General features: G+C 35.8%; 1 protein-coding gene across 5 annotated transcripts in view; it reads right to left on the reverse strand.

The window, feature by feature from the left end:
- LOC113079408 (multiple C2 and transmembrane domain-containing protein 1-like) overlaps positions 1 to 22,895 on the reverse strand; it is a 137,577-nt gene that overhangs the window by 73,203 nt on the left and 41,479 nt on the right. For 4 of the 5 annotated variants that reach the window (XM_026251677.1, XM_026251690.1, XM_026251692.1 and 1 more), the window contains exons 2-6: positions 17,757 to 17,874; positions 6,852 to 6,994; positions 6,653 to 6,732; positions 6,337 to 6,448; positions 4,880 to 4,918 (exon numbers count right to left, since the gene is read on the reverse strand). In XM_026251677.1, the coding sequence (XP_026107462.1) occupies positions 4,880 to 4,918; positions 6,337 to 6,448; positions 6,653 to 6,732; positions 6,852 to 6,994; positions 17,757 to 17,874 (492 nt within the window). The remainder of the gene's footprint in view (positions 1 to 4,879; positions 4,919 to 6,336; positions 6,449 to 6,652; positions 6,733 to 6,851; positions 6,995 to 17,756; positions 17,875 to 22,895) is intronic. The other variant, XM_026251686.1, reaches the window with a different exon arrangement.

Below are 22,895 nucleotides of genomic sequence, written 5' to 3' on the forward strand. Positions count from 1 at the left end.
AAATTATTTCTAGGTTGTAGTATTGTATGAATATTGTCCCACTGATAAATACAGTGCAAATAGTTCTCTCTCTTTGGATAAAAGTGAAGTGGAAATAAAAATCAATAATAGACTGAACAGTTCCATGTCTGTAACATTTACCACTCTCATCTTTTAAGTCATAAGGCACTAGGTATGTGTGTGTGTGTGACATTAAAGGCGCAATATGTAATTTTTCTGCTATAAAAATAGCAGAAATCACTATATCTATGTTATATATATTTTTTAGTTGTGTACTTACATCATCCCGACAGTTTCCACGAACTTTCAAATCCGGAGAAAATTATAGTTTAATTCGAAGACACGGCACGTTTCTTTATTTCCGTTTTGTCGCCCGTCTATGACGTCATATAAACTTTGACCCCTCTAGTTTATCTAACTTCCAGCGGAACCGCCAAATACAAAGGTGAACAGAAACAAATACGAGACGAAGAAGAAAAAGTAGTAGCCTTTATCGAGACTATTATATTTTATATTTATATTGTTTATATTAGTATTTAAACCTCAATCAATAACTTAGTTATGGATCATGATTATGCTTTGCCTGCACGTTCTGTGAAGCGCAAACGCACGGGTGAAATAAATGACCCGAGATGGTTTTGGAACAAGAGAAGCAACAAGACACGGGTAAATATTGGAGTTGCATTTCCAAGATAGAGAGAGCTTCGTGACAAGCTGAAACTACAGAGAGATGCTGAACTCGCTTGCATTCTGATAAACAGGTATGCATCCATTCAGCTAACTGTATATATCCGTATATTTTGTGAAACGATATTATGTCTTGTGTAAAACGCAGACGGACTAGCTCTCATGTAAATCTACATTTGTTCTATATCTAGCTGAATGAAGTAGCTTCAAATGCAGTTCTCTAACTTGTTCTATATCATAGGATAACGTAATTATAATTTTTAACGAAAGGCGGCCGTGTTTTTTATCATTTATTACTACTAGCTAGATGGAATATTGATTTGATAGGGGTCTCATAATTCATATAGACGGTTTCATCGGGCGCACGGTCGTGTATATCAGTCTGGCTGCGGTGCCTTCTACAAACGCAGTTAAAGGCAAGGTTATGAGTCGACTGAAGTTGGGCTACGGTGGATGTGCTGCAGGATGTGTTTCGCATACATTTATTTATTTTTTTAGAACACAATTTTAAAACTGATCTTTTTTCAAAAAGACTTCATTGAATAACGTTGCGTTGCGTTTAATAATAATAATAATTCCTTACATTTATGTTTAAATATCAAAACGAGGCACAGGTGTTTTTATATCGCTGTATTTCTGAAGGAAGACTTGCATGTTATGTGCCTGATAGCAGCGTATGAGCGTACCAGCTCTGCCTTGTTTACAGCTGTTACTGGGGAAACCTCTATTTCTCGCGCTTTATGTCTGTGCTTTAAAACATCTCCTGTTGGCAAATAATGAATTTGCATTTTCATTTAGTCCGCCTGATCCACGCAGCAAACATTTTGTTTGTTATCAAAAAATATCTACTCTAGAGGGACTTTGCTGTTGTTATTGATTCTATTTGGAAGTCTACCAGAAGTTAAGTTAGGTCCACAAAAGCACTCATGCGCAGTAACGTTTGTTTATGTTGTTGCCATTGAAACAGTCTATATCTCTCCGTTTGAAAAGACATGATTGTCAAAATACTAAGTTAGAATGAGTGAGGAATGATAGGGAGCGACATGGCGCGTGTTCCAATGAACAACAACTCCCATGAGCCTTACGCTCTTTCCCGACGTCATCAAAGTACGTCTTATGTTATTATTTTGATTGAGTGACCCCTGGTGGCCAAAAATTCCATACTACACGTTTAATAAATAATTGTAAAAATTAATATAGTTACATTTCTAAATAAAAATTGTAAAATTAGCTCTATGCTGCTCAGTGCTCATGCTGCTCAGTGCTCCTGTAGCCTACCCCAGAGCGCCCTCACGCGGCTGTAGGCGGTAATGTTTTCTCTTGGTCCTGAATAAATGCGACTTATATTCCAGTGCGACTTATATATGTTTTTTTCCTCGTCATGACGTATTTTTGGACTGATGCAACTTATACCGAAAAATACAGTTAACATTATTATTATTATTTATTATGAGAGTAATTGACACAGACTAGAACTTAAATGTTTCACCCAATTCAGCTCAGATTTCAGACTCGTCCGACTCGTGTTGCTTGTATAACTGGCCAGACTTACCTTCCCAAAAAATCCTATTTAATTTTATTTCATAAATTTAACTATATTTATTTCCACTTCACTGTTATCCAAGGAGACAGAACTATTTGCACTGTATTTATCAGTGGGACAATATTCGTACAATAATTTAACAGGGTCTCTGGGTCATCTGATTCAAATATTATGCTAATTAACAGTGAGCGGTGGTTTCAGACATTACAGTGCTTCACTCGCACTGACTCTTATTCTGCCTGAAAGAATAAAAAGACCGAGCTGAAAGCGGAGTGATTCGACCAATCAGATGAAAGCAGCGTTTCAGCTCCACCCACAAGTGCGAATGAAATATTGAAGCCATAAACCGAAATGATCAAAACGTACACGGGCCCCAACTGTCTTGTCCATTTTCTCTCACTTGAGTCTCTGACCTTCTGTAAGCCCCGCCTTGTTCAAGCAGTGATTGACAGGGCGGGAGGGGGCGGAGATGTGATCGGCTCGGAATGCATTTTCAATGTGCACTTTGAATTTTGCTACATTCATTGCGGGTCATTGAATGAAAATGCAATCGTAAGTGTCTTGACTGTGAGTGTTAATGCATTTAAGAAAAATAGCATTTAAATGATCATTTTGCCACAGTTTTTGGTTGAACGTGTTAGACATATCTAAACATTTCTGTAATACATTTTCATTTTAATTTTGCAACTTATAAAGCGTTAAAATTAGTATTCATTTTACATATTAAAACTGGTATATGAAATGGCAAATTAAACTTATGTAATTTCATTTTCATTTTGCACCAAACGTTGAAAATGTAAATGTAAATACAGAAATGCATTGCCATTTTACATATTGCATTGTCATTTTGCATATTACATTCCAAATTGAATAATGCTACCCATATGCTTCCATACACCGCGAGCTGTGTAAAAGTAGTTATCGTACGCTGTTACATTCCCCAGACGCAGCCTACATGGCCCACTTTGGAGCTTCACAGGCTTGGCTGGGGTAAATCCTTATCCACATGCTGGAGAGCCACTTTCATGTTTTTGGGCCTCTCTGGAAGTTGAGCTTCAACATTGGCCAAAAAAAAAAACAGGAGTTACTTGACCTCTGCTGGGAACATCCAGCTGAGAGCTGTGCAGTTTGTTCTCTTGAGTAGCGCAAATCAATGCAACTAGGTTGTGTGTTAGAAATGGCTTAAACTGAGATTCCACTTGAAGACCAGACATTATCACTGAAACTTACACTTAGCAGACAACAAAAAGGTCTGCTGTACACATGCATGCATGGACCAGAAACAAAGAGAGTAGTACATTAATCCAGTCCCGGACCAACATGCCACTGTCATACAAAACAATCCATTCACAACAAAAGGAAGAAGAAAATAAGAAAACCTATAATAGAAATCCAACTTAAAGATTAACAGTGAGGTTAATGTTGCACTACACTATTAGACCACCTGCTCATTTGAGAATTCTTTGAAATATTACTAATCAAATATTTAAGTGTTGCTTTAGTATTACTCATATACTTTATATCATTATTTAATAATGGTTTGAATTTTTATATTTTCAGTTTCCTTTTAATGTAATATTTTGTTTTGTTTTCCTCATTTCATTGTTATATATATATATATATATATATATATATATATATATATATATATATATATATATATATATATATATATATATATATATATTACTTTATTGTTTTAATTTATTTTTAAGTTTTAGTTTTAGTCCAGTTTTTTTTTTTATTTACATGTAGTAATTTAACTTAAACTTAAACTTTTTAACTTAAATTTACTTTAGTTAGCAAGTTTTAGTTAGCAAACTTCAATTAAAAAAATATGTTTAATGGTTTTTGTTTTACTTAATGATAATAAAGCTAATATTTAATAAAAATGTAATACAAAAATATACAATTCAGAAATACTGTCACTTGGATGGATGGATAAAGCATTAAAATAAACGGCAACAAATAATAATAATAAAAAAACAAGTTAATGTGCACATACTCTCCACCAAAAATCTAAAATACCAAGAAATAAAATAAAATAAAATGATCATGCTTCAAATGAGGCATTAAATCGGGCACAATTTGCATCATTTTCATGGTAAGAAAAGAAGTTTGCATACACATAGCTTTACATATGCAAAATTACCAGGTTATAAAAGTGGTTGCTCTGATTACATCCTGTTTGTCTATAAAGCACTAAAGATGTGAAATCTCCTCTGCAGTACACTGCAGCACATGCACCGTGCAGTCGATGCAATAAAAAGATGACAAAAACAAAGTATGCTTTATTTTCTCAGTCAGTTTCTGCAATACACAAAGGAAACTCTGATGGCCCTGAATTTGTATCTGGAACTTATTTTTATAGCTAATTTCAGCCTTTAAGGCAGGACAAATTGGGGCCCTGCACTTGACAAAGGTGTGCTTTCTTATCGGTACACTAGATGGCAGCGTTTCTTACCATGTATATTGCAGCACATAGAAAATAAAGTCAGCAAAAGCCGATTTTACAACTGAAACAAAAAAGTGAAAGTAAAAAATATATAGAAATAAAAAGGAAAAGGCCTGGGGATCACAGCCCCCTTCAGTCTGAGCAGAGTACTGGAGAAAGCGAGGTTCATTACAGGTGGGACATGCTGTTTTTACCTTACTGGATCGTTTCCAGCTCCTTCTCATAAGCATGGTCTGTGAATGAGACAGAGCGTTATAAAGCCGCCCCTTGTCCTCTCTAACAGGGTGTCAGAGGTGAACCTGACATCCTGTCTGAATACAGTTCACAAGAGTCAAGGGGTCAAAAGACAACAGCCCGGGGAAGCTATGGTTGGGGAGAAGCCATTAAAAGCTAATAAAACCACTAAATCGCACAAAAACAAAGAAAATGTTGTCATTCAAAGCTTTGTTAGTTCACCAACACAAGGATACACACACATACAAAAAACTATAGAGGTGTTATAAGTCACTGCATCTTAGAGTAATTGTTGTTTAAGGGAAAAAAATTATTCCTTTATTAATCAAAGAACATAAAAAAGTCGTATATATAACGAATAGTATACTAACATAATACTTGACTATTTCTGCTGTATATTGTAGCATGTTTAACATGTGCAATGTGCTTCAACTTGACATTCCATTTCTGGGGTAGCAAAGAAATCCCCTTTTTAAATATATTTTCACTATTTGCTGTCAAAATATATATTATTACATACATGTTAATAAAAGAAGAGATTTTATTTTTTACACAAAATTAGATTTGGAAACACAATATCCATATTTATTGTTGATCAAATCTAGCATCAATTTACTAAACATGCAACATTGAGTCATGTGACTGACAACAAAGTAGCATATGCCTGAAACATTTAGCACTGCATTTTGATCCTGCTTCACAAATTTAAATTCTAAAGAAAGCAGTATGCAACTATTCTCATTTTTCCTCTCATTGAAATTCTGCCTTTCCAACGCTGAGTTTATTCTCTAGAGTCTGGACAATCGATTTCCCTCAGATGAAATAAAACTCCTTTCCAGGTCAGACACTGGCTCATCCAGACCAGAGAACACATTTGTAGTCTTCTGTACTGCAGTAAGATAACATAATACATGAAACCCTACACTTCTGTTCAAACGTTTGGGTTGGAAAGACTGAAAATAAAAAAGAAGTCTCTTACGCTCACAAAAGCTGATCAAAACCACAATAAATGCAGTACTATTGTCAAATATTATTAGAATTTAATGTGTGCTTGCTGAAATTCTTTTTTTTTTTTTAACAAACCTATTCGTACAAATTTAAAACATTTCCTATTTTTAGAAAAAGCGGTTAGATAGAGAGCTTACACAACACTTGATCAATACATGCCCAAAACTTTACTATGATGGACTGTAGAGCTAAAGCACATAACAATTATATTTGCTAAAGAAATATACATTTCATCAAGTTTTTATACATTTTTATGTCTTTTCCAGAATTGGAAGCCACATTTGAACAAATTCCCTAATATTTTTAGGGAAAGTGTAAAACAATGGGGATTTCAGGAACATCTGATCAAGCAACGTCACATATTCATCTTCTCAGAGACATTGAGACATTATTAAGAAAAATAACTCACTGTTTCTCTGAAGTCTCCCTCTTTTGGAATAAGTGTGACTGCCAATTCCAGGGAACCCAGGTCATGGTTGGGATAGTGCGGATCTTTGAGGTCAAGGGTCACATCCAAGGTCCTAAAAAGGAGAGAGAACCTAAAGTATGAACTGCCAAAATCCTGCCGTGATCAGCATTCATGTGTTTGTGCATATTTATTAACACTAGGGGGCATCATGTTTGTACATATTTATTAACGCTAGGGGGCAGCAGTGTTAAAGTAAATTAATGATATTGTGACACGTGAGATTGGGTTTCAGATGTGACACAAAGCATCAGAGGACCTTTGGTGCTCCAGGGACTCTAAATAGAGATATGCAGAGCCCATAAAATCATCCTGCAGCCCAAAGTCATAGTCAAAGACCTGCAGAAAAAAAAGACAAAAAACACACCCAGAAGTAAGGCATCTCATTTCACACAACAAAGAGCAGAAGCAGGAGATCTTTGACTGTAAAGCCAGCATACAGTAGATTTATCATGTACCTTCACATAGAGCGGCTCTCTCAAACTCTCCACCAGCAGACTGACTTTCTCATCCCATACTGGGTTCAGGTTCTTGTGGATTGTTTTGCTGCGGAAAACCTCTTTCCCCGCGACCTTAAACTTCACATATGGGTCACTGGTCCCTGTGAATACATCAAGATAAATATATAGATCAATATAACTGTTTATATATATATAGATATACATTTTCAAGAAAAACAGTAGCAAATAAAAACGTTTCTTTTTTTTCTGTTATGACCAGCTTGGAAACCCTTTCAAAATACTGCAAAACAAAGATAAAACTTAACTCAGAAAATTAATTGGAATAAAATTTGCATTCTCTACTCAATTCAAAATTCTACACAGCCCTTCTGGTAACATCACATCAAATCCTACATCATCTAGATATAAAACATTTAAAAATACATTTATTTTTGATTACAACAAACACATACTGTTGCTCATTTGCACATATTCCTTATCCCTGTCTCTTTCTCTTCCTGAAGGGCTTTTTCTGTCTCATAGAGTAGTTGTCTCGATGTTTATAAATGGGTCTGAAATAGACTTGGGTCACTTGAACATAACGGTCAGCCCTTATTGGCTAAAGCACTAAAATGACATGAGTGTGCTGTGTGAAGCCATGCACATTCTGAATACAGTAAGCACAACCATAAACAAACAAATGCACTGAGTAATAATCAACATGAGAGAGTCTCAATAAATACTTTAAGAAAATAACAAAACTCGACAGAAAGAACAACTAAAGAGTATATTAGACAATGTTAATACATGAAGATTGTGAACTGGCTCCTAAAATTCTCAAAGCAAACATCCTGACATTCGACTCAGTTCAATGCAGTTTCCAAAAGAGACACTAGAGGTCACTGTTTGTCAGTGGAAAATCTGCACGGCGTCCTGCGTGTCACCTGACCTGCGTGGATCAGGAACTATTCTGAGACATGAGGAAACATAACATAATATCTACCAAATCACCGGACTTGCCATTCAGATCTGACAAACTGAGAAAGGTATGTGGTTTCATATAAAAAAGTGCCATCATTATTTATAAAGGAAGCAACATGAACATGTACAGTATAAGCTTTTTAAACGAATAAATAAGCATTTCTGTTGAAAATTATATTAATTAATCAAGAAATGCCAATCATCTTCAATAAAATATTTAGATGCAAATGATGCTCTAATTTTTTTTACAATTTCTGTGCACAAAATGCAACAAAATAAATGGACAATCACAGTCTGTTGTGCCAAACCACAGTAAACACGTTCTGAATGAAGCAATTCTAATAAGTGATACCTTAGATCTCATTACGTTGACAAAGACAAACATCAATGCCAGGGGAAATGTCAATATTTTGAGTGAATGAAGTGTTGGGTTTAGAGGAAATCAACCACACTGTGATTAAATTCAGCTCACGCTCTGCTCTGCAGAACCCTGAGTGTTCCTGTGCAGAGATGAATGATCCAATGTCACCAATAGACAGAGTGAATGTGATGCAGCTACTAAGTATAATAGAGCTTTGTGTGAGAAAAATTCAAGTTTACATAGCTCAAAAATCTTAAGCATATTAAAATTTGACGCATTATTATTAATGTTCTAAAGACACATTGTTAGAATATACTGTAATGTGTTTCTCACATAAAGGTACTGAATCACTTCAGAAGACCACATCGCACTAGGACACATATCGACGGTTTATAGTACGTTTGTTATTTTTGGAAGCCACTTTTATTCACTTTTATTGTATGGTAATAATAATAATAATGGAAGTCAGTGGGATCTGAAACTGTTTGGTTTCCAACATTATTTTTTCCAACATGTTTCACAGAAAAAAAGAAAATCAGAGAGGTTTGCATCAACATGTAAGTAAATGATAGAATTTTCATTTTTGGGTGAACTATCCCTTTCTTGCAGTATTTGCCTAGGTACATGCACACACTCATCTCCAAACTGAAGTACTTGATACAAGTGAGAAAAGTGCTGGTGTGGGCATGTTAGCAGTGGCAAACGACAGCTCTATATACAATCACTTCACTAGCATCAGCTCACATGCAGGGAATCCCCATTAAACACCTCTGCAGTGTTACTCTCAGTGCGTTTTCATAATCTATCAGTCACTGAGGGAAGCGTCTGTGCTGAGACATGTAGTACGGTAATCAAACATGCTCCGGTGTATCAGCATCACAGCATGCTGCACGCTTAGCACTGACATTGGGTTTTGAAATTTATTTAGCTTTATTTCCCCTGAATTTCACATGCGTATAAAATGCAAAATATTAAAAAACTACAACAACAACATGAAAACAAAACTCCAGTTTAACAAACTTCTTAATGCAAATCTCCAGAGTCATTAGATCTAATAATTTGCATTCAAATTCATTGTATTTATTTACCACTGAAATCCCTTCGTTCATTCTGTGATACCAACACGGGATGTTATTTTCCTATTCATCCACCCTTAAAGCCAATCCTAATGTTTGTTCAACCACTGAATCATTCATCTAAATAATACAATAAACTGCATTCAAATTCAAAAGCAGCGACTCTAGATCATGGCTATGGTTAAGCAATCTGTTTGCCTCTGGATGTTGAATTATGTTGGTGCACCATGAGAGATGGCTGAAAGAAGACAGTTTATTTTCACGACTTAACTTCAAGATAAAGAAATAAATCTTATATTAACATTTCTTATTAATTTCACACCATATTTTTTCTTTGTTTTATATTTAAATACATTTAAATTAAATAGAAAAAATAAATAAAACAGACTTCCAATGCCTCCAACTTTTGTGGCATTGTAACAAGATGCACAGAATATTGCAGAATGAAAAAACTAAATAAATAAATAAAAAGAGACTGATTAAGTGAGAGAGAGAGAGAGGAGGGATTATTTATTTGCAGCACTGAACAATATATCAGGAAATTCTGACTGTCTGTGATGGAAAAAAGCTTGGGGGGTAAAATGCTGACACAAACTGTGGGTCTGATGTATGTCACATCTCTGCCCATGACTGCCATCTGCAGCAGAGCATTCAGCATTATAGGAACTGAAAGCCATTTATCATAAATCTGTGGTCAGGAATGAATTCTCATCAGCCACAATGTAAAATAGAAAGAATAGGGGAATTTCCCTGAGTAAAGTCCTCATTGCTTTAATCAAACTGCCCTCCACAACACTTGAGCGAGCAGGAAGTGGAGGTGCTCCCAGAGATCTGTTCACAGAAGCATCAATAGAGAGCTGGAATGAGTGAGGAACTGCGTATGACTGCAGGGTCAGTGAGTGATGCTTCCTCTATAAAAGTTTTGCCACTGTCAATCCAAAAGGCTAGAGAGTTTAAAGGGGGGGTGAAATGCTATTTCATGCATACTGAGTTTTTTACACAGTTAAAGAGTTGGATTCCCATGCTAAACATGGACAAAGTTTCAAAAATTAAGTTGTACGTTTGGAGGAGTATTTTTGTTCCAAAAAAAACCTCTTCCGGTTTGTCACAAGTTTCGGAAAGTTTTTTTCGAGTATGGCTCTGTGTGACGTTAAATGGAGCGGAATTTCCTTATATGGGTCCTAAGGCACTTCTCCCGGAAGAGCGCGCGCTCCCGTATAGCACAGCACTGAGAGCACAACAGACATTCACTGATCAGAGCGAGAGCGTCGCGAAAAGTCACAAAAGGAGTGTGTTTTTGGTTGCCAGGGCAAGACAACCCTGCACAGATTACCAAAAAACAGCATTAAGGTACCAGTGGATGGAGTTTATTTTTACAGAGCATCAACGGAGTTGTGCAAGTGTTTTTTTTTGTTCCCTGCATTTCGAAGATGCTTGTTTTACAAACAAGGCCCAGTTTGACGCCGGATCTGCACATTGTTTATTTCTTAAGGATAATGCAGTCCCAACGAAAAAGGGTCACGATCGTGTGTTGGAACCGCATGCGGTGAGTAAAACTGCTTCAAATATCTATGTGTTGTTAACTTAGCTATCGGTGCGTAAGCACATCAAGTAAACAACATGCGATGTTGTCATCAAACTGCACTTTCCACATGTACAGCGTAAAAAAAAAAAAAGACGACATAAAGTGGAACTTAGTCATTTTCCAAAACCGCTAAGCAAATATATACAGTTTCAGTACATACCACATAGCATACCGCCTTTGCTGATGCTGCTCTTGTTAAATATCAGCCTCTGGATCTGTGTCACAACTTCCAAACGCTCTCAACGCAAAAGCCTACTCGCGCTCGTGATTCTTTAGCTCCGCCCACACGCCACGCCTCTAGGCGCTCGTGTTTTTCCAGGAAAAATCGGTACAGACTATCTTTCTGTTATAAATATAATAAAACTAAAGACTTTTTGGAGTTATGAAGGATGCAGTACTACTCTATAGGTACTCAAGATTAACAGGATATTGAGTGAAAACGAGCATTTATATATATATATACACACACATATATACATATATATATATATATATATATATATATATATATATATATATATATATATATATATATATATATAAACATATTAAATAATAAATAAATAAAATTATAAGTGATGATGAGTCATTAAGTGCTCTGCGACTGACAGATTCTTGCTGACAGTTTTTCTTTGTCACAGCGCCAGTGTGAGCACTGTGATGAGAGTAAAGCAGATTACTCAAATTTACTGTAAGTCAAAGAACTGCACAGACTATGAGAATGAAATGTTCTTATTGCTGTTGTCATTATTTCTCTACTTCTACAGAATACATCATGTATTTATAGTCGTTATTGTCACTGCTGTTTACAGTCTCAGTCGGCCACTTACACATTCAAATCAGCTGAATTTGCTCCTAGCAGAGAAATCAAATGAATTACATTATTTACTTCAAGTAAAGCATAGAATATACAAAATGTGGCTTGAAATATAAACGTGCATGTGTTTGTGTGTGTGTTGCATTTTCATATCATTTTGTATATGTATTGCTTTATATCTGACTAGCACATTAATGTAATTAATTTTGTTAAAATTTTTAATCTATTCACAACCTCATTTTATTTCATTTTTATTATATTATTCATTATATATGGGTTGCATTAGTCTGGCAAGCATGTGATAAGTGTTTGATTAAATTCTTAGCTTGTGTTAAGTCAGCAACCTCTACGTTTGGACAAACTGGCACTGAGACCTGGCTGGCACCCATTTCAGTTGAGCTGTATTATACAGTAGACCAGAAGACAAATGTCATGTCCGTTTTAGTGGCCAACAAACTGTGGCCATTTCAAGAAAAGCACAGTTATAATTAAAGTAGCTACTAAGCACCACTATAAAGAGGCCATATATGCCATGTAGCCACCAAGAGGCAGTGTGATGTTAATAATGTGAGCAAATGGAAAGCCTAAACTGTCAGTTCCAAAAAGGAAGTAACGTTCAGGGTATGTAATGGCGCTTTTCCACTACACAGTACCAGCTCGCCTCAACTCGACTCGGCTCGCCTTCGTTTGGTTTTCCACTGTGTAAAAGTTGTACGTGTACCTGCTTCCTTTTTTTTTTCGCATCACCTCTGGCGAGGTTCTGAGCGAGCTGAGGAGATACTAAAATGTCACTTGAAAACACGGCAGACTGGACATAAATGGACATAAATTCCATGGAACAGTACATGAATGGCTTTATGAGGGTCATCAACATTGTGTCTGTCAATATCTTTTTGTAGTAAAGTTCAAGAAAATGTTCTATTAGAAATGGATCTATTTTTTCAAGCTATTGATGATCAGTTAAAGTTGTAATTTGAGATGGGGATACAATATCCTGCAGTAATCTCCTCTCATGAGCTCAGATACCCAGCACTGATGAAATCTTGATGGAAATCATTTGATTGCCCACAAAATCATTAGGATCAACAGATGCAATAGTTTGTGTAAAATTGAAAGCACGATATGAATGATGGTCTGAACTCTCTCGGTCTCAAAACATACCCACAATCCTACTGTGTCCCCCAGGATCAGTGTGTGCCAACATCCTCTTGGTGCTTGTTAAGAGCGCCCACCAACAGTCAGTGAGCTCTGATGTATCAACAAATAATAAGTGGGCCATTGTGTGACAGGTCACACCTCAACATATTCTGCCAACCAACAACACATGACTCAGTGTGAGACCACAGAATGGATGATTAATGATGGTAATCACACGCAATCACACCCTAGAAACCTCACAGTAACAGAAATAAATATACATTTTCCTCAGTATATATATATATATATATATATATATATATATATATATATAATATAGAGGACTCATATTTTAGCTGGAAGCAATAGTTTATTACAAATAAAATAATAATAATAAATTGTTTATTACAAAATTGCAGTTGTGTAGATTACTTGTGAATTATTATGATGTTTTAATCAGCTGTTTGGACTCATATTCTGACGGCACCCATTCACTACTAAAAAAAAAACACCAAAATAAACACCTGTGGATGCCTTTAGGACAAGAAGGGGTGAGATAAACTTCATTTTCTTCCTGTATGCAAACAAATCACAGGCTGTATTATCTAATAAGAAAAAGGCCTCTCTGTTGCATATTCATAATTACCCTCCCATTACAATTACCTTTTTTTTTTCTTTTTTAAAAAAAGGTCATTGAATAATGCACACAGAGTCATAATTAAGCTAAATTATTCAATCCGATTTCCCAGAGCTCTGACTGATTGCTGTCATTGGCAAGAAATTTGGAAATTGCACTCAGGCACTGAGACAGCTCCATCTCCTTCAGCAGACCTACTTACCCCTGGCGCTCTGGGGCTCTGTGATGGCACAGACTTCCAGTCCTGTCACTCACTACACCCATTCTGTACACATTAGGGCCTTTAAGTGATACCCTCGATGTGGAGAAAAAAATTATACAAACAAACGGGTCTGATAACAGGTTACAGAGACAAAGTGAGCAATATGATGGCCACTATGAAGCCAACTGGAGCTTTTCAGTCTTATGTGAATGTAAATATTACAGGTACACAAAAAGTGATTTAAAAGCATTTAACGGAGCCAACATGATAGGATCACATGACTAGTCATAGTGATAATACTCACTTTCCTTTGGCAACCTCCCTATTTTCTGAACTTTTTTTAACAGAATAATCATGGCTCATGCTGAACAGCACAGTTTCACCATGGCACAGTGATGCAACATCCACACCACTAGGTGGTCAGCACAACCTTTTAGGAAATACTTTACAATATCATTTCATTTGTTAACATTGTTGTGCATTTGGTAATATTAACAATGAACATGTTTAGGCTCTTTTTTTATTACATGTATTCATTTGGCAGGCAACTTGTGAATTCTTCATTCATTTTCATTAATAATAACATTATAATAACTGATATATTAGTATATGCAAAACTTAACACCATGATTTATAATACTGTAAAATTATTGGTAAAAAAAATGGTTTATACACAGAGTGGGTATAGAAATTAATTATCCCTATAAAATAATATGATATTATATATATATTGGTGCATTTTGCATTTTCATTACATTAAATAGCTCATATTAAAACCAAGCAGTTTAGCAAATGGGTGACAAACAGATTTGTGTCTGTGTTTGTTAGATTATGTCCATACAAAGAAGTAATAAATGCAATGATTTGTGTGTGTGTGTGTGTTTGTGTTTAAAAACAGGCAAACTACCATAACAGAAAATGCAAATGTTAAGTCACGAAACATTGCAGTATAATGAGCAATAACACTAGAAGAAGGAGTGTGCATGTGTGGTTTCATAAAATCAACCCCATCTCTCATTAGCTCAACACACTACATCTAATACTGCAAGCACGAGACAAATCCACTAACGCTGTAGATGCAACGTGAGAGTCTCATTCTGTAATAACAGTACCCATCACTCAGCAGGAGTGGATATTTTCTGACACACATTGCATTTAAAATTCTGCAATAATTGATCTGCTGGATTGTAAAAACCTCAACTAGAGGCGCTTTGCATGTTGTTCACTTCCACCACGCATGCACACCATCAGATCATTAACAGATGCTGACAGATGGATTTCAATGCCATAGAAAGACAGCAGGAAACATCACTGATGTTATAATCCTGGATCAGTTTCTGCCAAGCTGTCCACACCATCCTAACAAACACACAATATCATCCGTAACTCAAGGTTAAAACAAGCAGAACAGAGAATCTGCAACCTAAAAGAAAACCTAACAGACTCGAGAACAGATTCAACACTCATCACTTCTGCCGCTGTTTCACTCATGCTTGTTATGTGTAGGGGTTGGGATGAACTCAAATGCAGACAGGAAGTTCCAAACACAGGATTTATTTACACAAAAGGGGAAAACAAAACCCACGAGGGGGAAAACACTGACTAGGGTAGATACAAAATAACTGAACAGGATTGAGCTAACAGGATAAACAAAGACTCAAAACACTAGAACACTAACTACAAATAAACACTCACGGATATAAAAAGACTTCTCAGAGGGGTGACAAGGATACACTCTCTCACGAGGCTGACAAGTAGAAACACATAAGGAGACAATGAACCGACAAAAGATAGAGCACACTAGGGGATCTAAATAGGGGAACTAATCAAGAAACAACAGGTGGCACAGATAAGGCAATCACGACAAGACTAAGATAACAAGGGGGCGGGGCAAGGGAACGAGACAACACAAGCACATGGCCCAAAGACAAGGCCATGTGCTTGTACACAAAACACGGGTCTGTCATGATCCTGCCTCAAGACTAGAGAAAAGTCAGGACATGAAGACAGAACCATGACAATGCTGTTCTCAGTTTCTTCCTGACAATGAAATGAAAGAAATGTCTCATAATGCTGACAGTATAACTACACTGTCTCTAAAAAGTGCATTTCTCCATTGAGTCATTCAAAAATTGTACATTACATTAAAACACAAAGCAGCTCTTTTAAATTGTAATGACATTGCACAATGTTACAATGAATACAACTTTGTTGAGCATAAAACACAGCTTTCTTCTTTAACTTCTGTAACTGGTTAGTACTGCCAATACTTGAATATTTACTAGTATTTAAATATTTCCTTAGTAACACTTCACAATAAGATTTAATTTGTTATCTAACTCTTTTGTTAGAAATGTGTAAGTCTTTTTGAACTATTGGTGAGCTGTGGCTTGTATATAATCAACAATAACTTTAGCAGCATTAGCATTAGCATTAGCATGATCTGTCAGGGTCACATTGTAATAATAGCTACTGTATATTATCTGTGTAAATTAACCATGCAGGACGTCCGGTATAAGAAAATAATGAAATGTATTGTGATCATTATTGTTATAAACAGGGAAGACCTAAATCTAGTCCAGCATGCATTTCTGTGGCCCCTGGTTGAGCAGAAAGCTGCAAAAAAACACAGAGCAAGTGGAAATCCTTTAGTAAAGTGCATCCTGTTTAATTAGACTGGATACACACAGAGGAAATGGGAAGGAGCAGTGGTCACCGACTTGTAGAAAGTGCCGGTTCGGTGCTCAGTAAACCTGCTAATTTCACATCTGTGTCTAGAGTTAATCATAGAGACGATGATAAACATTGGAATGCTAAATGCAGAAGCCAGATAAAACAAGAAAAATGTTTGTGTTTGAAAGCAAAACTTGCTAAATATACGTCAAGCATAATTTTAGCTATTCAAATTTCAAACAATACATGGAGGAATCATTCTATTTTTGTTGGAAATCATGAGAATTACTCAGGATTTCTTTCAAGGGAGCGTATGACTGACTATGACTCACACAGAGCAGAATCTCGAGTCTCGAGGGCAGGTAGGATGCTGAGGTCTTTGCTCATTATTTTAGCATGTGTCTCTTTTTGGGTGAGTAAAAAAAGAAAGAGAGGGTGTATGAACAGACCTGCTGCACCATCCATCAGCCCCTAATGAGGCCATTATTGCTCCAGCCTGTCCCTCGGCCAATCAAAAGTGCTAATGTCCATCCTCTCACATGACACCAGAGCAGGTCTAGAGTACTGGGCAGGAATGTAGAGTCATCCTCTGGTGAGCTCAAGGCTCTGCATGAGTCAAAGTGACCAGAGCAGAAGATCTATTTAGCCTTGACTATTTCTGTTTGTTCACGTGCTAATTTTATCTCTCAGATTTAAAAAACATTGCATGTTAGCAGAAGAAAAAGAGGGCCCTAGAGATTCAAACTATTAGTTAAACAATGAATATTCATTGTGATTTTATGATTTTGCTTGAGGTTTAAAATTAAAGGGGTAGCTTATGTAAAAAAGGGTTAAATGCAGAGCACAAATTACGGGTCCTTTCCTTTTTCCAAAAAAAAAGGGATTCTGTCATCATATACTCATCTTATATATACTCATCTGTCATCATATACTCATCATATACCAATATCCTTCAAAACATATCTTAGATTCCGCAGAAGAATGTTAGTCATACAGGTTTTATATGACATGAAAACAAGTCAATTATGACAATTTTATTTTGGGGTGAACTATCCCTTTAAGAAACATGGGGGGGGGGGCTTTCAGATTCATTAGGATAATATAGATCCAAAAGTGCATCAAATTTATTTATATCATTATATAAAATGTATAATATAAAGTGTATAATATAACTATATATGTATCTATCTATCTATCTATCATCATAAAAATCATATTTCTGTGTGTGTGTGTGTGTGTGTGTGTTTGTTTGTTTTTGTTGTTGTTTTACTTTTGGTGAACCAACAACTACTTTGAATAAAACAATAAATCAGGTTCACTTAATATTACCTTCAGGGCACATTTTTGAGAGTGAATTCAAAAGGAGGTCACCAGAACCTCTGACAAATCTGGAAAACTCAAGTTAAATAAAAGGGAATAAATAGTTCAACAAATGTGGTGAAGAGGGCACATACCTCCCCTGTCCCTGATGGCCAGATTATTGCCCTTCTTCAACACAATGTCCAGCTGATACATTCCTGGCTTTGACGGGGGAGGAAGTTCTTCATTACTTGGCTCCACAATATTGATGCCCTACAGGAGGAGAAGAAAACAGTGAGGTGGTCAGACAGGCCTAAATCCACACTGCACAAAGATCTCAAGCACACACAAGGAATCTATATCCATTCCAGTTTATTGATTAATGTTATTAAGACTTGAAACATGAAGTTTTGGTACATCAGCTTCTCCCACCAACATAGCGCAGCTCAATAGAATAGTAATTGCTCTACTTCAAGGCTGTAAGATAAAGCAACAGAGAGCAAAAATGACATTTGCATTTCACTCTTCCCTCACAGTTACATAATCTTTCTGCCTCTACAATCTCAAATCCAGCCCTCAAAGCCTTGAGATGTTGATGTAGGGTGACTATTTAACACTTATCCTGCCTCTGACCAGGTTATCAGACCTTGACAAAGTATCAAAGAGCAAAATTAAAACCAAATTATACTGCAACAGAAGATAGAATGATAATTTCCTGTAAAGTGTATAGGGCTAACCATTAGCAGCTGATTGATTTACACCATTTTTTTTCCTTATTACAAATGGAGCTAGATTGTTATTCGATAAGAACTTATCTAAAGCTCCTTGGTTTCCAGTATTTACCACTGAGACAGTCTCCCTCTATCCGTCTTCACTATACATACCCTGCAATATCACAGGCATATGGAATCTGTACCTTTATATTAAAGTGCTGTCACCAGTTTCTTGTAATAAGAAATAAGCTCAAGATGATATTAGTGCACCGTAGTAAATTACTACTTTATACTCTCATAGGATTTCGGGGACAGATTGTGGTGACTTGGCAGTAATTCTTAAAGCATGTACACCCACACACACACTAGCATTCACAATATGATTGTTAGAATAGAATAGAATAGAATAGAATAGAATCTTGGTAACGTGGTAAATTAGCCAATAAGCAGGAAAGCAAAATGAAAAGGAGAGACACAAAGTATGTCTAATTCACCCAGTCCTACTGCATGCTTCACTCAAATTAGTGCAAAAACAAAAACATTCATCTTTTTCTTTTCACTTTATAAGGAGGAGTTCATCTGAATAAAACAGCATCCTGGCACTGTCACTCAGCAAACACTGTTTATTATTCAGTCTTATAAAATGACAAAGAAGTTTGGAAAGTAATTGTGCCCTCAGGTCCCTGTTATTTTTGTGTTTGAAAATTTCATTTCAGTTCTAATTTGCTCATTATGACAGATTTCTAGCGTCTAGCTATAGCTGGCTTCAGGAGGATTAAGGAAATGAGACAAACATCATTAAAAGTTTATCTTTACTTATCACCCCACAGTATATTCTGACCTGAAAAATATAAACATAACGCTCTTTCCTAAATGCAAACATTAGGCGACAAAGCTGTGTCCATTTGCATGAGCTAATAAGCTTCTTTTTCTGATTTTAGAGTGACTTTATATGACAATAATCCAAAATCATCTGAAACTATCAATGAAATCTATACATAGGTGAGTGTTGGCAATGCTGTCTGAACAAGCCAGAACAAACTCTACAGTGGTAATAAAACCATACTTTATCATAATTGACTGATATTTATATTGCTAGACTATTGTTGCAGATTAAGAGGCTGTAAATTGATTTCTCTTGCATCTATTGTTCGTTATGTACAGTACACAAAACACACTAATTGTCATTAATACTATTCAATAACTGTCAAGAACAGCTACAAAACTGACTAAATATTTAAAGGTAAACAAAGCTCCTTTTCCTACCTTTTGCTTATGTCTCTTCAGGGTCAGAACACATTTAGCGGAACTGATCTGAGCTTTGCATAATAAGCGTCTCTCATGAATAAGTGATGACGGTGATGAAGTTTCAGCCTTACATAAAGAGCTTATAAATACCAGGATGTAGGATATTCCATTCCACAGGTATATGGACAATATTTCACTGGACAGATGGCTTGGGTAAGAGAGAGGTCAGAAGTGTCATTACAGTAAAATCTGTTTTTTTTGAGAAGCACATACTCAGAGCTGAATGTATAACACTGATGACTGATGTAAAATATGTGAATAGATAGAATAGGTGCTTCTTCACAAAGGTATTTTTCATTGTTCGGCAGTTCATCACAGTGTTATCTGGACACATACGGTGAATTGTGTATAAGTGGAGCAGCAGCATAAAATAAAAGATGTGCTCTTATTTGACTACAGAGGACAGATTTGTTTATTTCCACGCACTGCAGGTGGAAAGAGATAAACTGAATTTGCATTGGTTTCTTTCAGATGTAGGTTATAGTAATGGAGGTGTACAGAGGCCTGAAATATCATCATTTATTGACGGTCATTTTGTCTCAAACCTGTATGATGTTATTTCCTCTATAGAACACAAAGGAAAAGCACATGAAAATGAGTGATGGCCAAAGCTGTCAAGCTCCAAAGTGGATGTGCTATATTCCAAAGTTTTCTCAAGCCATATGATAACTTAGTGTGAACAGACCTCAAAATAAAAAGATTTTCACTGATAATCGTTTCTTCTCTTTTCATTTACTAAAGCTCTCAAATCTGATTAACATTTGCTTATTCAAATATGGCGCATCAAGATGTGTCACGCCAGGTTAAAGATCAGTAAAGCAGTACTGGTTCCTGTGTGTCCTGTAAAAGATCATGACATTGCAAATGTTATTATGTAAAAAACACACAAAGCTATTCAATGACTACACAAGGCTTTTAATAGTATTTGTCATATACTTTCATGGCACATTTATATGGCATTTTTTATATTTTACTTAACAGGCCCTGGTCATCATTCTCTTTTATTGTATGGAAAAGAGCAGCATGTACATCATATTAAATGTGTTTTTATATATTGTACAGTAAAACAAAAATCACATGAAGGTGACTGAATAAAGCGAAGAAATTTGGGGTTAACTGTTCCTTTACTTGCAACTCTATTCAAACTAGGGATGGGTATCATTTACATTTTATCGATACCGATACAGCTTACCGATACCGATACATATCGATACTGCAATGCAGTAATTTTTAAAAAAAAATTAAAATTTGAAGTTATTTTATTACTGAAATTCGAAAAATAAATTAAATGAAAGAAGTTATTTTATTACTGCTTTAGCTTTACATCTTTAGCTACTATATTAATGTTCTTCAGTCAAGAACAGTGAGTTATTTGTCTCTTTTCTTTTCTCTTATTTTTCGTGCTTTATTTTATTAGCATTAAAGGAATAGGTCACCAAACATTTTTTTTTTAAATGTGTCATCTTTTACTCACTCAAGTTGTTTTAAACCTGAATGAGTTTCTTCTTCTGTTGAACATAAGTTATTTTGAAAAATGTGGGAAACTAAACAGTTGCTGGTCCCCAGTGACTTTCATTGTTTTTTTCCCCTAATATCATAGTCAGTGGGGACCAGAAACTGTTTGCTTACCCACATTCTTCAAAATATATTATTTTGTGTTCAGCACAAGAATAAATACAAATTAATACATGTCTGGTACAACATGACTGAGTAAATAATGACAAAATTTTACGTACCTATTTACTTTCACCTTATACATAATTAACTGTGTTTATATTTAAACCTTGTGTGTTTTTGACAGTATTAGCAAAATCAGATGATTACTAATATAACTAAATAATCAGGTGCTATTTGACCGGCATTTTAGTGTATGGATGCTTCGGGTGGATATAACATATATAAGCACATGTTAGAACAGCACGCGAATAAAACGTTTCACCGGCAAGGCCTTAAAGCACATGTAAATAATGTACTTTTGTGATTGCAATTAAGTGCAGTGTCTCGTGAGTGTAACTCTGCCGCTGAATTGACATTAGATGTGAATGTGTCTCGCGAGTTACAGTTGGAGCTAAATCCCCAAGAAATAATACAGGGCATTGCTTGAGGTATATGCTGTGTTTTGTTAGTAAAGGTTTCATTATATTACTTGTGTTGCCTCCTTTGTTCACTATTACACAACTGCATATACTGCATCTGACACTGGTGTCGCTTAGTTTTGTAACGAAAGCCTACACTGTCGAACATCTCACTATTGCTGCGATGACTGACTACACGCACACACACAGACACAGCACATGCACTGGATATCACACACACGTCGAGCAAACATATTTCAGTGAAGGGAAATGACAAGCAGCAGCGCAAAGTATACAGAGATAAAACAACACATGTATCGATAACAGTATAATTTGTCCTGAAGCTTTTCGGTACTCCGGTATCGACCCAGTTACATACCTGTCCAAAAAAATAGCGGTTCTCGGTACCCATCCCTAATTCAAACCAAAAATTATCAGTTATGCATATTACATTCTTTTCATAAAAATACTACTGTGTAGGGAAGATTTAATAACAGTCAAACATATCAAACTATGTGTTTACTATGTCTGGCGTGGATTCCTAGTATAACTGACCCGTGACCCTATATAGCTGTAGCTGTTTTCCATACAAAAACCGTGAAGGTCACAGGGCTATCAATAGTCCATCCATTCATTTTTCTTAGCCTGAGCAGTTTCCTAGGGTTTATAGCTTTACGAACACCTAAAACCTACTGGCCATTAGTATTAAATTAATATTAAATGAAATTAAATAAATGCCACCATTTAAAATGACACAATCTGTTACTTCTTCTATTATATTCACGGTTCGTTATTGGCACAAACCAGTCATGTTTTTCCAGACCATTCTGTGTAGGTTTTTCATTATCCCTAAAATGTAATTAGTACATGTATGATTTTGGCAGATGTACTGTGCATATCATAGAGGTGAACAATACATGAAATTCAGAGTTCAGTGTTCAGTTAAGAGTGTTTTCACTGTAGAGGATTCCCTCAACAGGATTACATCACCAAATGTTAGTATGCATAATGTATGCAGTTCTTCTGTCAAAAGACTGGTACTATTATTAAACATTCATATGGAAAAAAGAAAAACTTGCCCTAGAAAGTGAAGGATTTTCAGTGCGGAGTTAAAATTAACATTAACTCCATAAACAAGATTTAAACCTATCTGTTTCCAACAAGGAGCCTTTTCAACAGTTTTTTAAACCGCATGTGA

Source organism: Carassius auratus, chromosome 5, assembly GCF_003368295.1.
Source record: "Carassius auratus strain Wakin chromosome 5, ASM336829v1, whole genome shotgun sequence".
Classification (NCBI taxonomy): Eukaryota; Metazoa; Chordata; class Actinopteri; order Cypriniformes; family Cyprinidae; genus Carassius; species Carassius auratus.